Genomic DNA, 18,498 nt, shown 5'->3' with positions numbered 1-18,498 from the left:
CATTGGCTCCTGAGACATGAGTATCTTCAATCCCAGGAGTCAATGGGCATCTGCCACTTGTAGCATTGCACAGCGCTTTGTACTATATGCGCATGTGCGAGATAGGGAGGCTTCAGGTGGGCTTCAGCTGTCCACACTAAAGATGGGAGCTATATTTCAAAAGCCTTGGTACTGCTTTTTTTGAATAGACACTCTCCATACCTTTGACTAGCCAGTATGTGTATTGCCCTAATACATTTACAGTAACTTGTGTTTTGCCCCCCCCGGTGTCACTTTATAATGATAAGAGATCCTTGGGTGTTCATCTCTTAACCCACTGTATTGTCACACTCAAACCAGGCCCTCCACGCTTTATCAATTTTTTTCCCAGATCCCCTAGTCCTGTATGTGGTTTTATAGTAGGGCAACACGGAGTTAATCAACCTTTTCCAGAAACTAATATCAGGGGCATTTGTGTTTTTCCATTTAAGTAGTATGGCTTTTTTACCATAGAACGAAAGGATAGTGAGTAGTGTTCTCAGTGCCCTTGTTGGAACCACCTCCTCCACCAATCCCAACAAGCACACCCTTACTGTCATTGGGATGGGTATCGACAGAAGATCCCAAATGCACAATGTGACCTCTTTCCAAAAACCTTGAACGTGCGGGCATAGCCAGAAAATATTCTCAACATTTGCTGGAGAGAAGGAACAACTCCAGCACTCTGCCAAGTCATTACCATATATCTTAGCAAGTCTAGCCGGCGTATAATAGCTTCTATGTAAAAATTTAAATTGTATCAGTCTATCCCTTGCCGACACTAAGTGTCTAAAGGGTTGGGTCCATAGGTCATCCCAATCCTCTCCCTGTATGTCAAGAACGTCCGTTTCCCATTTATTTATACAGTTAGTCACTGCCTTTGGAGTTTTTTTTTTTAATTCTTTGTATGCTGATGAGAGAGTTTTAGTCAAGTCCTCCACTGACAGCAGGGATTCAAGTGTCGAGGGCAGGGATTCTACCCTCAACTCTCTAAACTGTGTCTGGTATGCGTGTCGGAGTTGAAAAAAACGAAAGAGGTAGGAATTTGGTAGGTCATGTATGGACTTTAGTTGGGGAAAAGTCAGAAGGTCCCCAAAGGAGGTAATGTCTTTAAGCGTTTTTACACCCTTGACTGCACAAATCATAGGATCTGGTAAGTTATAGAACTGAGGCAACGTGTGATTCATCCATATTGGGGTAGATGGGGAGATCCCCTGATAACTAGGAGATGCTAATTTTATGGCTAGTCCCCACGCTTTAATAGTGGCCATCATCGTCAATGTTATTGGCAAGTCGGATTTGATACCCCTGAACAATGCCAGGCGCAAGCTTTCATAAGATCCAAGATGGGCTGCCTCCAATACTGGGGCCGCGTCTCCGTCATCTGACAGCAACCACCTACAGGCAAATACCATTTGACCTGCCAGGTAGTATTTATGCCAATCCGGCAGTGCCAAACCTCCCTGATCCCCTGGTTCCTGGAGCACTTTAATTCCTATTCTAGGGAGTTTAGGTGCCCAGAGGAACGAACCAACAATCCCTTCCATCTGTTTGAAGTATGACTTTGGTATCCACACGGGCGCATGTCTGAGGAAGTATAAGATTACTGGAAGGACTTTCATTTTAAGTAAGCTGATTCTTCCTATTAAGGATAATGGTAATTTGATCCTTGCCTATACCTTTGAGGAAGGTCAGCAACGGAAGTAGATTTAGAGGAAGGTAATCATGCACATTTGCAGTAATTTTCACCCCCAGATATTTGAGAGACTCCACCTATTGCAATGGCAGACCTGGGTCAGCTCTCTCTTTGGCTTTTGTGTCCAATGGCAGGATGGGGGACTTGCTCCAGTTTACCTTTAGCCCTGAAAATGAGGCAAATTCATCTAAAATTGCCAGAACCGCCTTTAGGGAGTCCACCGGGTCATTGAGAAACAGGAGCATGTCGTCTGCATATAAAGCCAAGGTCTCATGAATTGTTCCTACTTTTATTGCCTGCACATCCCCAGAAGATCTCAGAGCGGTGGCCAGGGGCTCCATTACCAAGGCGAAAAGGAATAGGGACAACGGGCAACCCTGTCTAGTGCCCCTGCCCACTGCAAAGAAATCAGATACCGTCGACCCCAGTCTAATGGCCACTTTGGGGTTCCTATATAGCATATAGATCCATTTTCTAAATTGCGGCCCGAATCCCATAACTTCTAATACCTTAACCCTTTCATGACTAAGCCTATTTTTGACATTTGGTGTTTACAAGTTAACCACTTCAATACCAGGCACTTAGACACCTTCCCGCCCAGGCCAATTTTCAGCTTTCAGCGCTGTCGCAAATTTGAATGACAATTGCGCGGTCATGCTACACTGTACCCAAACAATTTTTTTTTCATTTTGTTCCCACAAATAGAGCTTTCTTTTGGTGGTATTTGATCACCTCTGCGGTTTTTATTTTTTGCGCAACAAATAAAAAAAGACCGAAAATTTCGAAAAAAAAACAAGTTTTTCTTTGTTTCTGTTAAAATTTTTTGTAAATAAGTAAGTTTTCTCCTTCAATGACGGGCACTGATATGGCTGCACTGACAGGCACTGATGGGCACCGATGAGGTGGCACCAATGAGGTGGCACTGATGAGGTGGCACTGACGGGCACTGATGATGGGCACCAATAGGCGGCACTGATGGGCACCGATAGGTGGCACTGATAGGTGGCACTGGTATGCGGCACTTATAGGCACTCATAGGCGGCACTGATGGGTACTTATGGGTGGCACTGATGTGTGGCACTGATGGGCACTTATAGGTGGACACTGATGGGCAATGACAGGTGGCACCGATGGGCAATGACAGGTGGCACCGATGGGCAATGACAGGTGGCACCGATGAGCAATGACAGGTGGCACTGATAAAATATATTGGGGGCATTGCTGGGCAGATCTGGAACATAATGGTGCCAATCAGTGCCCATTTGTGGGCACTGATTGGCACAGATTGGGCACATGTGAATGGCCGTGGGGTACATACCTGGCCATCCACATGTTGACCCTGGTGGTCCTAGTAGCGATCCCTGGTGGTCCAGTGTGGTGATCTGAGGGGGGGCTGAGCTGACCCCCCCTGTCAGGAGAACCGCCGATCGGCTCTCCTCTACTCACGTCTGTCAGACGTGAGTGAGGAAAAGCCGATCAACGGCTCTTCCCATTGACAGCGTGATCAGCCGTGATTGGACACGCTATATTGGTCCAGCTCCCCTATGCACCAATATAGCATTAATTTTCCTTTTTTTGCTAAAATATCAAAGCTTTCCATCAAATCTACAGTCACTTACTTTTCTTGCCCTAATCCATGTTTCCAGACATTTCCATTAGTAATGTCTTTCTTCCTGATCAGACTTTAGGTCATGACACAGGAAGGAGTTGACCAGCTGACCTCATTAGCACACACCCTACATCATCCACCCACCCATTCCCTGCTGCACGTTTTTTAAATGAAATGCAATCAGTGATCACCCTTCTCATTAAATACACAATATACAATCAGATTGCGTATTATGTATTGTGTATGGCCATGTTTATACACCTAAAATTACTAGTTGCGCTTTCAGTGCCATTAATTGTTAACGGCACAACAAACACAGAAGCAAACACACATTTTGCCATGTGAAAAAACGAGGGGCAAATGCTGCAAAATGCACAGTAACAAACACGCAACCCAAAAAATGCCAAAATGTCCCATTAACCACATGTAGTGCAGCCAACTGAAATCAACGGGCTGCCCTATGCGTGTCACAGGAAAATCAAGATACAAATGTGAATGGAGCCTGAGTGCCGATTCTCGCTGCAGTGTTGTCCGAGATCGGATGTGATTCACACCGCATTGCAGTGCAAATCACATGCAATCTCTGTGTGATGCGATTTCAGCCATACATATAGTATGGCTGAAATCGCATCACATTTGGACCAAACTCACACAGAACCATTTTTTTGGTCAGCAGCAGAATCGGATCGCATGGGTGTTTTATTATTTTTTTCCCCACAAATAGAAGTTTCTTTTGGTGGTGTTTGATCACCTCTGGGTTTTCATTTTTTGTTAAAAAAATTAAAAAAGATGACTTAAAAAAAAAAAAATACAAAACCGTTTTATATTTTGTTAATACATTTTGCAAACAGGTAATTTTTCTCCTTCATTAATGTACGCTGATGAGGCTACACTGATGGGCACTGATAGGTTGCACTGATGGGCACTGATAGGCGGCACTGGTGTGCACTAATAGGTGGCACTGAAGGGCATTGATAGATGAGAATGAAGGGCACCGATAGCTGGCACTGATGGGTGGCAGTGATGGGCACTGATCGGCACTGGTAGGCGACACTGATAGGCAGCACTGCTAGGTGGCACTGATGAGGCACTGATTGGCACCACTGGTGGGCATTGATAAGTGGCACTTGTGGGCACTGATAGATGGAACTGATGTACTGTGGGCACTGACTGCTGGCATTGGCAGGTGGTACTGGTGGGCACAGAGGCTCTTCCTCTTCGGGACCGATGTCCCTGCAAACAGAAGCCGGCGATCGGCTTTTTTTCTTCTCACACTGTCAGCGTGAGAAGAAAAAAAAAAAGATTACCGAGCTTCTGTTTACATCACGTGATCAGCTATCATTGTCTGACAGCTGATCACGTGGTACGGTCCGGGATCAGCCCCTTACTCGGATCTGTGATCACCCGAGTCTCATTGACTCGGGTGATGACAGCATGCGCCGCGTGCCCCCTTCAGGGGGTGTGGTCAGCTTTGAAAGGGGAGGACATCAATAGACAGCCTCCCGGCAAAGCAGATCTGCGCTGTAGCCGTCTTTCGGCTATAGCACGGATATGAACAGGTTAAAAAACCTGGGAATGGGTGGGTGGATGATGCAGGGTGTGTGCTAATGAGGTCAGCTGGTCAACTGCTTCCTGTGTCATGACCTACCATCTGTAAGGAAGAAAAACATTACTAATGGAAACGTGGATTAGGACAAGAAATGTAAGTGACTGCAGATTTAATGGAAAGCATTGATATTTTTGCAAAAAAAGTACATGAATACTATATTGGTGCATAATGGAGCTGGAATTTAGAAAAAAAAAAAAGTGTACAAAGGTGAACTTACCCTTTAAGGTTCTCACCAATTCCTGTGCTTCCCAAACTCACTTCCAAGACATATTACTTGCTGAACTTTAAAAAATATAAGCTAATCTGTTGTTGCCAGTACTGCTATGGACCACACAAAGCTGAGGGTCAAACCATGACATTGTTGTCCCTCCATGATCTGAATCTCCTAGCCAAAAATGATCAGCAGGGGGAAAAGTGATTTTATATTGCATGGAAATCACTCTCTTTAATAAATGTACTCAAGTCAATATCAATTCTTGACCCCGAGACTCAAAATGCAGCCTTTGGTTGCCATATAATCATCCCTCTGCAAACCATCACACCAGGCCAGAACAAACACAAGCATCAATTTAAATCACATTTAACCATCATTAAAGTACTGCACAGTTTGGGAATGCTGTTTATGTTCTCACACTTACGTCCTTAGTTAAAACACAGAGATTACTCCGTGGTGAAGTGTTTACTTGCAAGCGCTGTTCAAATTAGCTGGGATGTGAAATATGCTCTTCCCCCACAGAAGGGTGTTTAGAATGAGTTAGATATCACTGTGCATGTAAAGTGGGGTCATTTACATGATAAATGAAGGTCTTAAAAAAAAAAATTACACATTTCATGGAGATGTCATCCTGAAGTTAAACATTCTGAAATAAAAAAAATATAAAAAATACTAAATTGCCCTGTTTCCTGGGGCACTTACAATAAAAGATCAAAGAAAAAAAGTGATAATAAGGTGCAAATCACTTTCCATAATTCATGGAAAACAATCTAATATGATTTTGTGGGTGGCATGGTTGAGATTGCTAAAAGTAAGATTCCTAAACTTAAAACCCAAGTAAGTACTTGTATCTGAAGTTTTCCTTTTAAAGAAAAGCAGAGTTTTCCCCATTATCAGAGTCCCCGTTATCAGTGTCCCCAGCATAGTTGTCCCCATTATCAGTGTCCCTAGCAGTTTTCCCCATTATCAGTGTCCCCATTATCAGTGTCCCCAGCAGAGTGTCCCCCATTATCAGTGTCCCCAGTAGAGTTTTCCCCATCACCAGTGTCCCCAGTAGAGTTTTCCCCATCATCAGTGTCCCCAGCAGAGTTGTCCCCATTATCAGTGTCCCCAGCAGAGTTGTCCCCATTATCAGTGTCCCCAGAATAGTTGTCCCCATTATCAGTACCCCCAGCATAGATGTCCCCATTATCAGTACCCCCAGCATAGATGTCCCCATTATCAGTACCCCGAGCATAGATTATCAGTGTTCCCAGCATAGATTTCCTCATTATTAGTGTCCCCAGCATAGATGTCTCCATTATCAGTGTCCCCAGCAGAATCTCCTGTACATGTATGTGTGCAGATTTTTTGCCCAGTTGATGCTTGCCTGTACAAGCCGACTTCAGCTCTCCTGCACCTCCCGACTCTCGCCCACTGCTACACATGCAGGCCCTAAGGTGGAAGGATTCCTAATTTAAACAGCGGGCGGGAAGCCAGGAGGTGCCGCGCCGATGACATCACCTACCACCAGCCCAATCCTCAGCTTAGCACAGCAGCCAATTCTCTGGCAGCATGGAAAGGTGTGCAGGGAGTGGCTTTTTGTCCTGCACCTGCCAGACATGTACTGCCGATAGCAGCAGATCAGCAGTGCTGTGTTAGCAGAGTCTGGGCAAGCTGGGGGCCGGACAAAACACACCCGCGGGCCAGGGTTTGGAGATTTTTTTTTTCTGCTATAAACATATCCAATAAATTTTTTTTTTAAATAAATAAAATTTCTTCAGAAATGTCAGCCAATATGTATTCTGCTACATATTTTTGGTAAAAAACCCCCCAATAAACGTATATTGATTGATTTGCGCAAAAGTTATAGCCTCTAGAACAGGGGTCTCAAACTGGTGGCCCTCCAGCTGTTGGAAAACTACAAGTCCCATCATGCCTCTGCCTGTGGGAGTCATGCTTGTAACTGTCAGCCTTGCAATGTCTCATGGGACATGTAGTTTTGCAACAGCTGGAGGGCCGCCCGTTTGAGACCCCTGCTCTAGAAACTATGGGATATATAATGGAATTTTTATTTATACTAGTAATGGCGGCAATCAGTGACTTATAGCAGGATTGTGATAGTATCGAGGATAATTTGACACTTTTGACACTTTGTGGGAACCAGTGACACCAATACAGTGATCACTGCTAAAAATATACACTGTCACAGTACTAATGACACGGGCTGGAAAGGGGGTTAAACATGTAGGGCAATCAAAGGGTTACATGTGTGCCTGACCAGTGTTTATGTGTGTACTGTGAGGTGCTTTCACTAAGGGATGTGCTGTTTTTTTTTCCCTTATATTAGAAACTTACCTTAAACAAAGCCCTCCAGCGTTGCACTGTCACCGCTGAGAGAGCTTCCATCTGCACATGGTCTTCCTTACGAATTTGCGGCCTCTGGCTACAACTCCCGCACATGCATGCGGGAACCGCCATTTACGCACAGGCTATGAAGGTCTGGCACGGTATGCCGGACCTTCAGAGCGCATGCGCTGGCGACTTTACCGGCTGCATGCACTCTGAATATCTCCTAAACAGTGCAGGTTCAGGAGATATTCACAGTACCTACAGGTAAGCCTTATTACAGGCTTACCTGTAGGTAAAAGATGAAAAGGTGGGTTTACTACCACTAAGTTTTGACAATAAAACCTGGAAGCTGATTGGTTTCTATGCAGATCTGCACCAGATTTTACACTCTCCAGTTTTAGTAAATCAACACCTGTGTCTCTTATAAAAGTTAAATAAACTCGGTTCAAGAAAAAAAAAGCAATCACTGCAAATGTACTCCAGGCAAGCAGCGCATGTATATATGTATGGAGGTATTTTTTTCTGTGAACAGATTTGTATTTCTATCCAACCAATCCTAAGATATACACAGCCAAGCTAGAAAGTAGAGCAAGGCTGGCTACTTGACTTTGATGTTTTGCAGGGTATTACTTAGTAGGTCATCCCTCTTATCTCCTTCTTCACCTATGTCAGAATGTTCCTTTCCAGCTCATATGAACTGCAATTGGTTCAGCCCTTAAGCCTCGTACACATGATCCGATTGTTGACCAACGGAGCGTCTGATTTTTGTCCAAAGGGCGTGTGCCAGAAACTTGTCTTGCATACTAACGGTACACAATTGTCAGTCAACAAACACGAACGCAGTGACGTACTACAAGGAATTTCAGCTCTTGAGCGCCACCCTTTGGGCCCCTTCTGCTAATTTAGTGTTTGGTGAGCATTGATTCCGAGCATGCGTGTTTGTACTTTCGACTTTTGTGTGACGAACTTGTGTACTGACCATATGAAAAACAGACAACAGACCGTTGTCCTCTGAAAATTTACTAGCATGTCATCCAACATTTGTTGGCCGAAAGTTGGACAACAATTGTCAGAAGGAGCGCACTAACAGTCAGATTTTAGGACAACAGTCTGTCAACAGACAATCCCCTGCCAACATGCATTTCCCAGGAATTATTAAATCAACACAGTTTGCTTACAGTAAATGCAAAATCTTCCAATTCCCACTTCATTGTAAAGATTACTGCAAGTGCACAGATGGCCTATCTTGGTATCTACAAAACAGAAGCAGGTACAGGTCTGAAGGGATGCCTTTTTCCCCAGGTAACCGGAGATTTATTTTATGTGCAAATTTATATTTATTGCAATTGCCTCACCCTGCCCTAACTTAGTTACAAAAACTCTTTGATATAGAGCGTAAAATGAAAAGTAGTTCTTAAAAAGTCACAATTTAAAAAGTAAAGCATCCTTGAAAGCCACACTAGTTGAGATTGCAACGTCAAATGGATTGACAAAGAAACACTATGCTGACTTCCAACTAGCAACATTTAACATTCCCACAGTATTCACATTACCATGGTTCCAAGTCAACCACAAAGGTAATTTTGTGGAGGTCCCAAACTCAGAAGAATTAACCCTGTCTAAAACACTTAGCTTCTCAATGACGAGATGCATTCTTTTACAATTAACATCAAGAAACCAGTCCCAGTTCTGCCCAATTAATGGAAAGCAGATGTTTAAATATGTTATTGATTTTTTGATCTACTTTGCCGATTTCTCAGATTCTCTTGATATCTTTGACTACTTCTGCAGATGAAGCAGCGTGAAAGCAAACAAGTCTATTGCAGAGGAATACTGAAAAGCAGATATTTGAACCGTTCTCTGCAGAAAGCTCTGTGGATGGGCGGTTGCTTGACAAATTTCACTGTCAATTCCAAGCTCCAGCACAAAATCTAAGCCTAGAAAATTCCTTCGATCTCCACCGAGGGCTGGGAAACTGGAGAAGGGCGTCCAACTGATATCTGCTTTGGGAGTGAGTCTACGAAATAGCTTCCAACTGGATTAACTTGTTGGTTGTTTACTATATAAGCAGCCTACTCAATACCAATAGGACCTTTTAAAACAACTACTGAGATTCCCGCAATGCTATGCCGAGTCAGGATATTTTTGACAAACGTTACACAGCAGTGACCTTGAAACCAAAGTTTATTGGAAGACATGTTCAAAGCAAAACTCGGAATGCAATGTTCAGGGAGAATCAGTGGTACAGGCCAGTAATGTATAATGGGCTCTAACTCTCTTTATATAATTTTGCTCTGTTTCGACATTCAGCAGTCTATTAGCCATCTACAATTTTTTAACAATGTTACCAATGCCATGAAGTACCCCTGCATATATGACATGAGAGTACTGGCTGGGGTCTGGTCGTTCTGTAAAAGGAAACCTACGGGCTGGTGAGGCTACCTAAGAAGTTACTTTATTATTCCACTGACCACATCCCTGATGGGCCATCTATAAAGTGAAACTGTCGAAAAAGAAACATGGATACTGCCATTGTTGGCTCGATTTTTGCCAGATCCTGACTCCTGTTTTGGCACCCTTTCATTGCTATTTAGTAAGTCACTTATCTAAGACAATCATGTACTGTATATTCCAGATGCCCTGACACAGGACCTAGTCACAGACAGAGGCCTATGTGGTTTATACGGAAATTCAGACCTGTCTGAAATACAAGCTCTCCCTAAAGCAGTTTTGGAATGTAAAGGCCTTAACTGAAGGAGAGAGCTTAAAAAGAGAAAAACAAAAAGCAGTAATTTTGCAGTGAATCCCAGAAATGAGTGTGTCATAACTTATTTTGGTTGAATGCGTAAATGTTAAAACCCCTGTCAGGTTTTTATTACTGTCTGGGTCCCTGTTGGGGAGAGTTTCCCTCTCTGTTTATAAAATGACTATAGAATATTAAAAAATTACCTCACGCCCCCCCCCCCCATTTCTGCAGCGGGGGGGACTGGTTGGGGCAGACAGCCAGGGCTTTTTTTCTCAGAATAGGTGCAGGAACTCACTCTCCCTTGCAGAGACATGTACCGCACTCAGTATTGCATAACACAAAGGGCTTGGGAGTGCAAACTGTGCAGTGCTGAGGTGTTTGTATCACACAGGTCACAGCTCCGCAGAAACAGCACAAGGGGAAGTACTTACACATCTACTCCCAAAGTAACCATCTATTGCTCACTTCTGCACACCTCTTTGATTACCTCTGTATCGCCATCCACATTTCACCTCTGTATCCCCCCCATCCACAGCTCACCTCTGTATCCCCGTCCCCCCCTCCCCCATCCACAGCTTACCTCTGTATCCCCCCCATCCACAGCTCACCTCTGTATCCCCCCATATCCACAGCTCACCTCTATACCCCCCCGTCCACAGATAACTTCTGCATCCCCCAGTCCACAGCTCACCTCTGTATCCCCCCCATCCACAGCTCACCTCTGTATCCCCCCATCAATATCTAGTTACCAACACTAGATATGTAAGGTTCCAGCTTGTGTAAACTTGCAGGAGCTAGGCCCATTTGGGAGAATTCTAGCTATCAGAGTCCAACAAACAGACCCTTTTCAAGGAAGGTCATCTAAGAGTTCTACAATGAGAACACAAAGAAAAATGCACTAAGGCAAATAAAAGGGTTCAGTGTTGTCAACTACCAGTGCCCTTAAAGCACATTGAGGGGTCAGGACCCTGCTAGGGGAGGGAGTCAGTGAATTAGTCGTAAATGAATCTGCACCTCATAAGGTTCCTCTGTGGAAAGGCAATTCTGAGAATCAGCACTGAGATCACAGAATTTCACAGAAATTCTCAGAATTTCTGAGAAGGAGCAAGAATACCCTTGTAGAAAATAACTCCTAAGAGCAGGTTCCTGTCAAGACAGTAACAGGGGGTCTGAAAATGCAAGGAACCTGGGGAGGTTGGAGTAAAGACACAGCTATATGTAGTAGCACAGAAAACGTGCAGCAGGGCAGCTGAAATAGATGCCATCTTGAATTAATCAGCCTATGAGCTAAAGGGGGTATATATCATGAGCATCCAAAGTCAATGAGGACCAGTATCTGGGGACCCATTAATTTATGTGAACAGTCTCCCTGTTTCTAGATATGGGAGCACAGCTTCATGCCAAAGGCTTGCCATAGGCATTAGCAGATTCATGGCTGCAGGACCTCTGGTATGAGCAGGAGTTCAAGGTCTCTTGAAGGAAAGACAAATAAGTTCTTCTCATAAGCGGTCCACGCATGTATCCAGAGTGCCTTACGGATTTGTACAGGCATCAGTCCTATGTGGAACACGAATTTAGAGACTTGTGTTAGACCATCACAGCTGAAGCATAAGGATCTAAGACATTTGCTCCAACTGCTCCATAATGCAAGGACCTACCCCATCAATGGAAAAATTCTCTTTATGAAGTTTAATCCAGTCTGATATGGTTTGAAAGACCAGAGTGAATGGCAACACATGACAGAGGGCCAAATCAGTTAACCCAAACCAGTATCTAAGAAAATTCAATTTAATTTGAGTGAAGTCCCCAAAGGGAAGTATACCTCTAAATCTTCTAGTGGTATCTCTGTGAACGTGGATTATCGGCATTGAGCAAGGGTCATCCAGCAGTTAGGTACTTTTTATAGGGGAAATGCTCCGTCCTAAAAAATAGATTAGCTGCTGCCTGATCTCTTAATGACCCATATAACAGTATGTTGGGTCTTCGAAATGAAGGGCGATATGCACTGCATCAATAAGGGTTGGGAACAACCCCTTATATACTGTATCTAAGGCTAAGATGATTTTGTTTGTGCAGAACAAAACAAATTCTCTTTAACAGCAGCCCCACTGGCAACTTATAATTATCATCACTCTCCCCCGATGCTCTGTCCATCTGCTGGAAGAAAAGAGAGTAAACTGAAAGACATCTCTTGGCAGCTTACACAGGGCTGGGGACTCTCTTAACCATGGGACAGTGCTGGGCATCTACGCAGCAATTAACAAGTACCAGTGCTATTACATGGGAGGAAGGGGAGTATGTTAATGCTCTCCATACAAAAAGTACTGGCTATTTTTATTTGCTTGTGGCACCTGACCAAAGTAGCAGGGAATAAAAAAAGAAGTATCACCTGCTAATATGGCTGCCATTAATGTGAACCTGTTGCATGAGCAAAGAAACAAAATCATTTTAATGTAATTTTTGATCTGCCTTTTACATTTTTACAATGTATTAATTATAGCAATATGTAGATTAGCCACCTAGCTACAATTGGAATGCTTGATTTCAGTGGATTGGGAGATGCAAATACGTGGGCTTGGACCAAGTCGGATACAAAGTCTGGAGTAAATAATGAGCAAATATGACTTAAGCAATTAAAAAATTATTAATAGAAAATGGTATTTAAAGGATTATTAAACATCGAAAAACATTCATTTTACTAGTGTCACTTGCACTGTTAAGACCAAGAAAGGAACACTATTTACCTCTGATCATCCATGGCACTGACATTGCCATTCAATACAATTCGCCAAAGGTCTGAAGCTACCAATTCCTTCTGATCACTGACCGTGGTGATGCTGGGCAGCTGAAGCTCACATGGTTTGCTCTCGGACAAACTGAACTCACGGAAGGCAACAAATGACCGCTGGAGCTCATCCCAGTACTCAAGGCTACAAGGAATCTATAAAAGCAAAGACAGCTTCAGATATTTCAGCTTAAAATTTAAAATGCAAGAAAATATAGTAACACGCACAACTTGCTTTAAAAGACCTCAACGTATTCCAAATAAGTATGAAAAATACCCATACATAGAAATCATTATTTAGGAGTGAGTCAGAAAGGCTAGATGACTCATAATGGAATATATTTAACAAAGCAAGAAGTGAAATCAAAGGGGGTCTCAAACATAATTTAGCTCATCAAGAATAACGACAAATCATCCCATTGTGTTTGAACAGAAGAGCTTTGGCTCTCAATATAAAACTTCATCTATCCAATCACTAAGACATCTCTGTCTAATGCCCTGGTGCCCAACACATGGCACACAGGCCCTCTGCATGCGGCCCGTGGGCTGCTGGGCACTTTACAGTAAGTGGAGTGACAGTGGATTGCTGCAACTTGCTCTGTGTTCCAGCACCTGCTACTGAATGGGAGAGATTGTTATCTCCGCCCACAGTACAAGCAAAATCCCAGCCTGGGGATAGAGAGCGGCGCAGGAGCATGTAATGGGTAAGTGATTACCAACAGGGGGATGGGGTTAAAGGGGTTGTAAAGTCAGAAGGTTTTTATCTTAGTGCATTATATGCATTAAGATAAAAAGCCTTCTGTGTGCAGCAACCCCCTTTGGCCCCCTAATACTTACCTGAGCCCCATCTCTGTCCAGCGATGTCTTGGCCATCCGGGACTCTCCCTCCTGATTGGCTGAGACACAGCAGCAGTGCCATTGGATCCCGCTGCTGTCAATCAAAGTCAGTTAGCCAATCAGGAGAGAGAGGGGTGGGGCAGGGACGCGGCTCCATGTCTGAATGGACACAGGGAGCTGTGACTCGGCTTGGGTGCCCCCATAGCAAGCTTCTTGCTGTGGGGGAACTCGATAGGAGAAAGGGGCCAGGAGCACAGAAGAGGGACCCGAGAAGAGGAGGATCTGGGCTACTCTGTGCAAATCCACTGCCCAGGGCAGGTAAGTATAACATGTTTGTTATTTTTATAGAAAAAAAACAGACTTTACAATCACTTTAACTTTCACTGCTACTGACCACAGTGCAGGGAGGGGGGTTAACTTTTGCTGTCACTGACCACAATACAGGGAGGGGGGTTAAATATCACTGCCAGTGACAACAATGCTGGGAAGGGAGAGGGGGTAAATACAACTGCCAGTGACCAGTGGAAGTTGTTAACCTCACCCCCAATGAGGGGTTGGGGTTAACTCTCACTACCACTGACCACCAATGTGAGGAGTGTAAGCGAACTGACACCAGTCATGGGGTTTATTATTGCGCTCACTGACACTGATGCTGGGGTTATTGCACTCACTGACATCAAAACTGGGGTTTATTATTGCGCTTACTGATACCAATTCTGGGAGTTATTGTACTCCAACTTAAGTTTGCATTGTGATACACTTCAAAAAATGCAGAAGGACCAAAATTTTGGGGCGCTGAGGCACACAAATGTGATGCTATTGTGTGGCCCTCTGGAGATGTTGGGAGCCACATTTGAGGCCCTTCATAACTTTCAGGTTGCCAACCACTGGTATAATGTGTCTATTTGTGAATGACAGGTTTGTTCATCTCCTATCATTTTAAACATTTAAGAATGATACAAAGAATTATATTTCTATAGGTAGGGGGATATTTCTATAGGTGGGGGCAGGCTTGGAACTTGCCTTACATATTACTTTTTTTGGTTTTTATTACTTTTTACTCACTGGAGATTTTTTTCCCCACTTTCTGCACTTCACTGTAACAGAAAAAAGAGCAAAATCTGTCCAGTGGGTTAACAAAAAAAATTAATACATTTAAAAAAAAAATGTTTTGACATGTTTATTCTGTTGCAATCCAAAAGTATTTGAAGAAACAGTGCAACACATCAAAAACACATTTCAAATCACACACACCCCTGTATTCGATTTGGGAGAGAACCAGCCCTGAATACAATTACAGTGTACCATACAGCTGGACATGTATGTCTGAACCATCAGAAAAATTACTTCTAGCACCCATATGGTAAGCATGTTGTACTCTTTCTACATGACATAGTAGAGGTTGATAGGCACAGAAGAGCTGATATCCAACTGCAATTAAAAAAGCAGAATGTCAATTGTGTCAATTTATTTATTTGAACAGCTGCTCATTTAACACATAATTTTGCTTATCTAGATATTGTTTAAGATGATGGACTGGGATTTTTAATCCTCATCATTATGTAATTCCTATACAGAAAGCAGATGCAGATAAATAGCCTTAAGCTGAAATTTATGATCATTTAATGACACAGATGAGTCCTAAGGACTGCTGTGCACATGGAGTGTGTGCTATGTGAAAAGTGATGACTTACTCAACACAGGAGATGAAATCCAGAACTATCTATCTGTTGTCCGGAGTGTTGGCTGGGAGTCAGTTGACAGATTTGTCAGCATTTTCAGAATGACAAAAATCAGATGGCCTGAACCAAAACTTCTTGTACAATACAAAATAAAAAATGAAAAAACAACAGATACTGCATTTACATTGATTATAGATATAATGCATATTATGACATATAGATTTCTCATCCAATGTGTGGTCTATTAAATAAAAATGCAGTAGCTCTTGAAGTATATTGTTAAAAAAAAAAAAAAATACTTTAGCTGGGAGTTTGTAATTACTGGTGTGACTTCTGAATGAACCCAGGCAGCCCTGTAATCCATTGCTTATCATTTGATGCAACATCGTAACACTGCCAGCTTACATTAATGACGAATCCTGCTTCCCAAATGTTCTGATTTTTTAAGGACAGCATATATTCTTGGAGGAAGTGGGTGGATTTGCAAAGATCGTTGGGGTTTTGAAAAACGGTGGTACATATTCTGCCATCTATATTTCTTCTGCAATGGAAATCAGGTTTACATGAGAGGAAGAACTGGCACAGTGCCATCTAGAGTATATGGAAGCCCACTGATAAAATTACTATTGCTGAGCATAATGAGGGGGGTTTCCTTAGTAAAACCCAGCAATCTATATTTGGACTGCCAAGTATGTGTAAAGGTTAATGGTTCCGCCTCCAGGTACTGTTTTCCACATGACAAAGCTGAGTGAAAAAAATGATTGAAAAGACAAGACTGGATGTGTAATGAGACTCACAAGAAGTGCCAAAAGATTGGCAAAGTGGGAAGCTGTACTTTGCAAGGGAATCTGCCCCACTTTCACTTTGCAAAGAATACCCAATCACGTGCAAGGGAAATGAAAATAAATGAATAATTGCAATCGGATGATAGAAGTCAGCAGAGCTTCACCTCATTCACTAAGCTGGGGCCAATTCCCTCGCAAAGTGAACAGCCTATTTCAAAAAGAGAATGATATAGCAGAAGTTCTGCATTATGGTAAGCTAAGAGACAAAAATGGGAAAGATTTTGGTTATCACAATTAATGCATCTAGAGGAGGATTCTTAATCTAAAGTAAAATATTGATGTAGATTTTATGGCAACTTTTTTGGCTTTCCATTGTTTTTGACTACTCAGATCCTTAACCTTCAAGTTTTGGGTGTATTCCTAGTCACCTTTTTAACTTATATTATACATCAAATATTGACTGGTCGGTTTACTATCTCTTGTTTACCCTATTTAAGAAAATTGATGAGATCCTTTGACCTAAAGTGCATTTCTAGCCAAAAACTTTTGCTGTCTGTGGAACTGATCAGGACATGTTTCTCCACTTCTGTCCTGGTGACATCTGCACAGGGACAAAGTGAGAGGTAATCTCTTTAAATGAAACACAATGGCAATAAAAATGTATTTTATTCATAGGGAGAGGCAATGCAGGAAGTGCTAAAACCTCAACTAGAATTGCAGTACTGTGTACTTTGTATAGGTGGTCTCAGGGTCCAGTAACTGGTGTCAACTTCTGTTTTCTACACAACACATGATCAGACTCCGAGAGAAGGATTAATAGCAGTGCAATTAGAAAATCACCTCTATAGCAATGCCATATCAACAGAATGTAGAATATCCTACACCAAACAGAGTTTAGCCACATTTTTAAAGATTATATAAAACAATTTTCTTCTCTTATTAAGAGTTACAAATCTTAAAACTGCATAACTGTTCACTTCTTCAGCTTGACACCATTATTGCCTAAGCCGGCCATACATGGATTTAAGTTCGGCTGGTTCAGTAGGGCCCGGCTGAATTGTGATCCATGTATTGTACACAAGTCGATTCATTGACTGACTTGTGTACAACCAGCCTGTCAGGTTTTTCCCAAATGACTAGTGCTGCCAGCTAAAGCCAGCAACACTAATCTGCTGGCAGGGAAGGCTCTCAGCCAGCAGAACACAATTACGCTGTGGGAAGGATCGAGTCAGTGATGGATTCCTTTAACAGCTTCAGAGTGGACAAGCAGCAGATTATTACTTCATTACATGTCCATGTTTGGACTAAGGTGATGATCCATAAGTACTCAGAAGTGCAATCTTGAGATCAGTATAAGATTGGGAAAGCAGTAGATGAAATTGACATAGGGATACTCTAAGGAGGAGTATGGAGATGCCGATTAGGCATTCTGTTTTCCATATTATAGAAATGGATCCTGACACAATTGGAAGGAGATGCGGAAAATAACAAAAGTTTAACCATTTGCTTAAATTATTCCAAATAAGAAAACAATCCACAAAACCAAAGGTTCTCCAGGCTGGAAGTTAGAGAAGGCCTCAGTTGTGCATCCCAAAGTAAGAAAAACAAACACAAAGTAAAAGGCAGAGAGGGAAATTACTGGCAAAAGCCAATGGCCCTACAAGGGCTTTAGTGCCACAAAAAGACAGTGAGAAAGAGAAAGAGAAATTGTTTTTTCCAAGTTTGTATATACTGAACTTACTGTGTATAACAGTCACCTTTTTCACAGAAGATATTTCTAATACAGTCCCCATTGACAACTAAACTTAATCACATTAAAACACAACTAATTCCAAAAATATTGACTCACATAATGCTCTTTGTTTTAGAAGCACCGGGACTAATTATGGGTGTAACTTCTAAAAATACATTTATCATGATGCTACAATTGACTGTTTTTGTCTTTGTAAACCTACGTTCAGTGGGTCACATTGCTAGCAATAAAAAAAATGTACAACTGTAACTGTTTTAGGAAGATCTTTTCACCACAAAGGTCAGGGAGAAAAGTAGCAAGGCTGCAGACTGCAGTTTGTCATAACACAAGTAACAATGAACCAACTGATAATCACTCTGTCTGAACGTTCCAAGATTCCGCCACCTGTTCAAAGATCAAGGAAGACTCTGATCAGAGTAAATATGGAAAGGCA

At 42.6% G+C, this 18,498-nt stretch overlaps 1 protein-coding gene across 1 annotated transcript in view; it reads right to left on the bottom strand.

Moving 5' to 3' along the window:
* VPS13B (vacuolar protein sorting 13 homolog B) overlaps positions 1–18,498 on the bottom strand; it is a 1,301,055-nt gene that overhangs the window by 189,049 nt on the left and 1,093,508 nt on the right. The window contains exon 30 of the mRNA XM_073632833.1: positions 12,968–13,164. Coding sequence (XP_073488934.1) covers positions 12,968–13,164 — 197 coding nt within the window. The remainder of the gene's footprint in view (positions 1–12,967; positions 13,165–18,498) is intronic.

Source organism: Aquarana catesbeiana, linkage group LG05 (assembly GCF_042186555.1).
Source record: "Aquarana catesbeiana isolate 2022-GZ linkage group LG05, ASM4218655v1, whole genome shotgun sequence".
NCBI classification, from domain to species: Eukaryota; Metazoa; Chordata; class Amphibia; order Anura; family Ranidae; genus Aquarana; species Aquarana catesbeiana.
The sequence above is the reverse complement of the archived record's forward strand: the minus strand, read 5'-3'. Positions and strand labels throughout refer to the sequence as shown.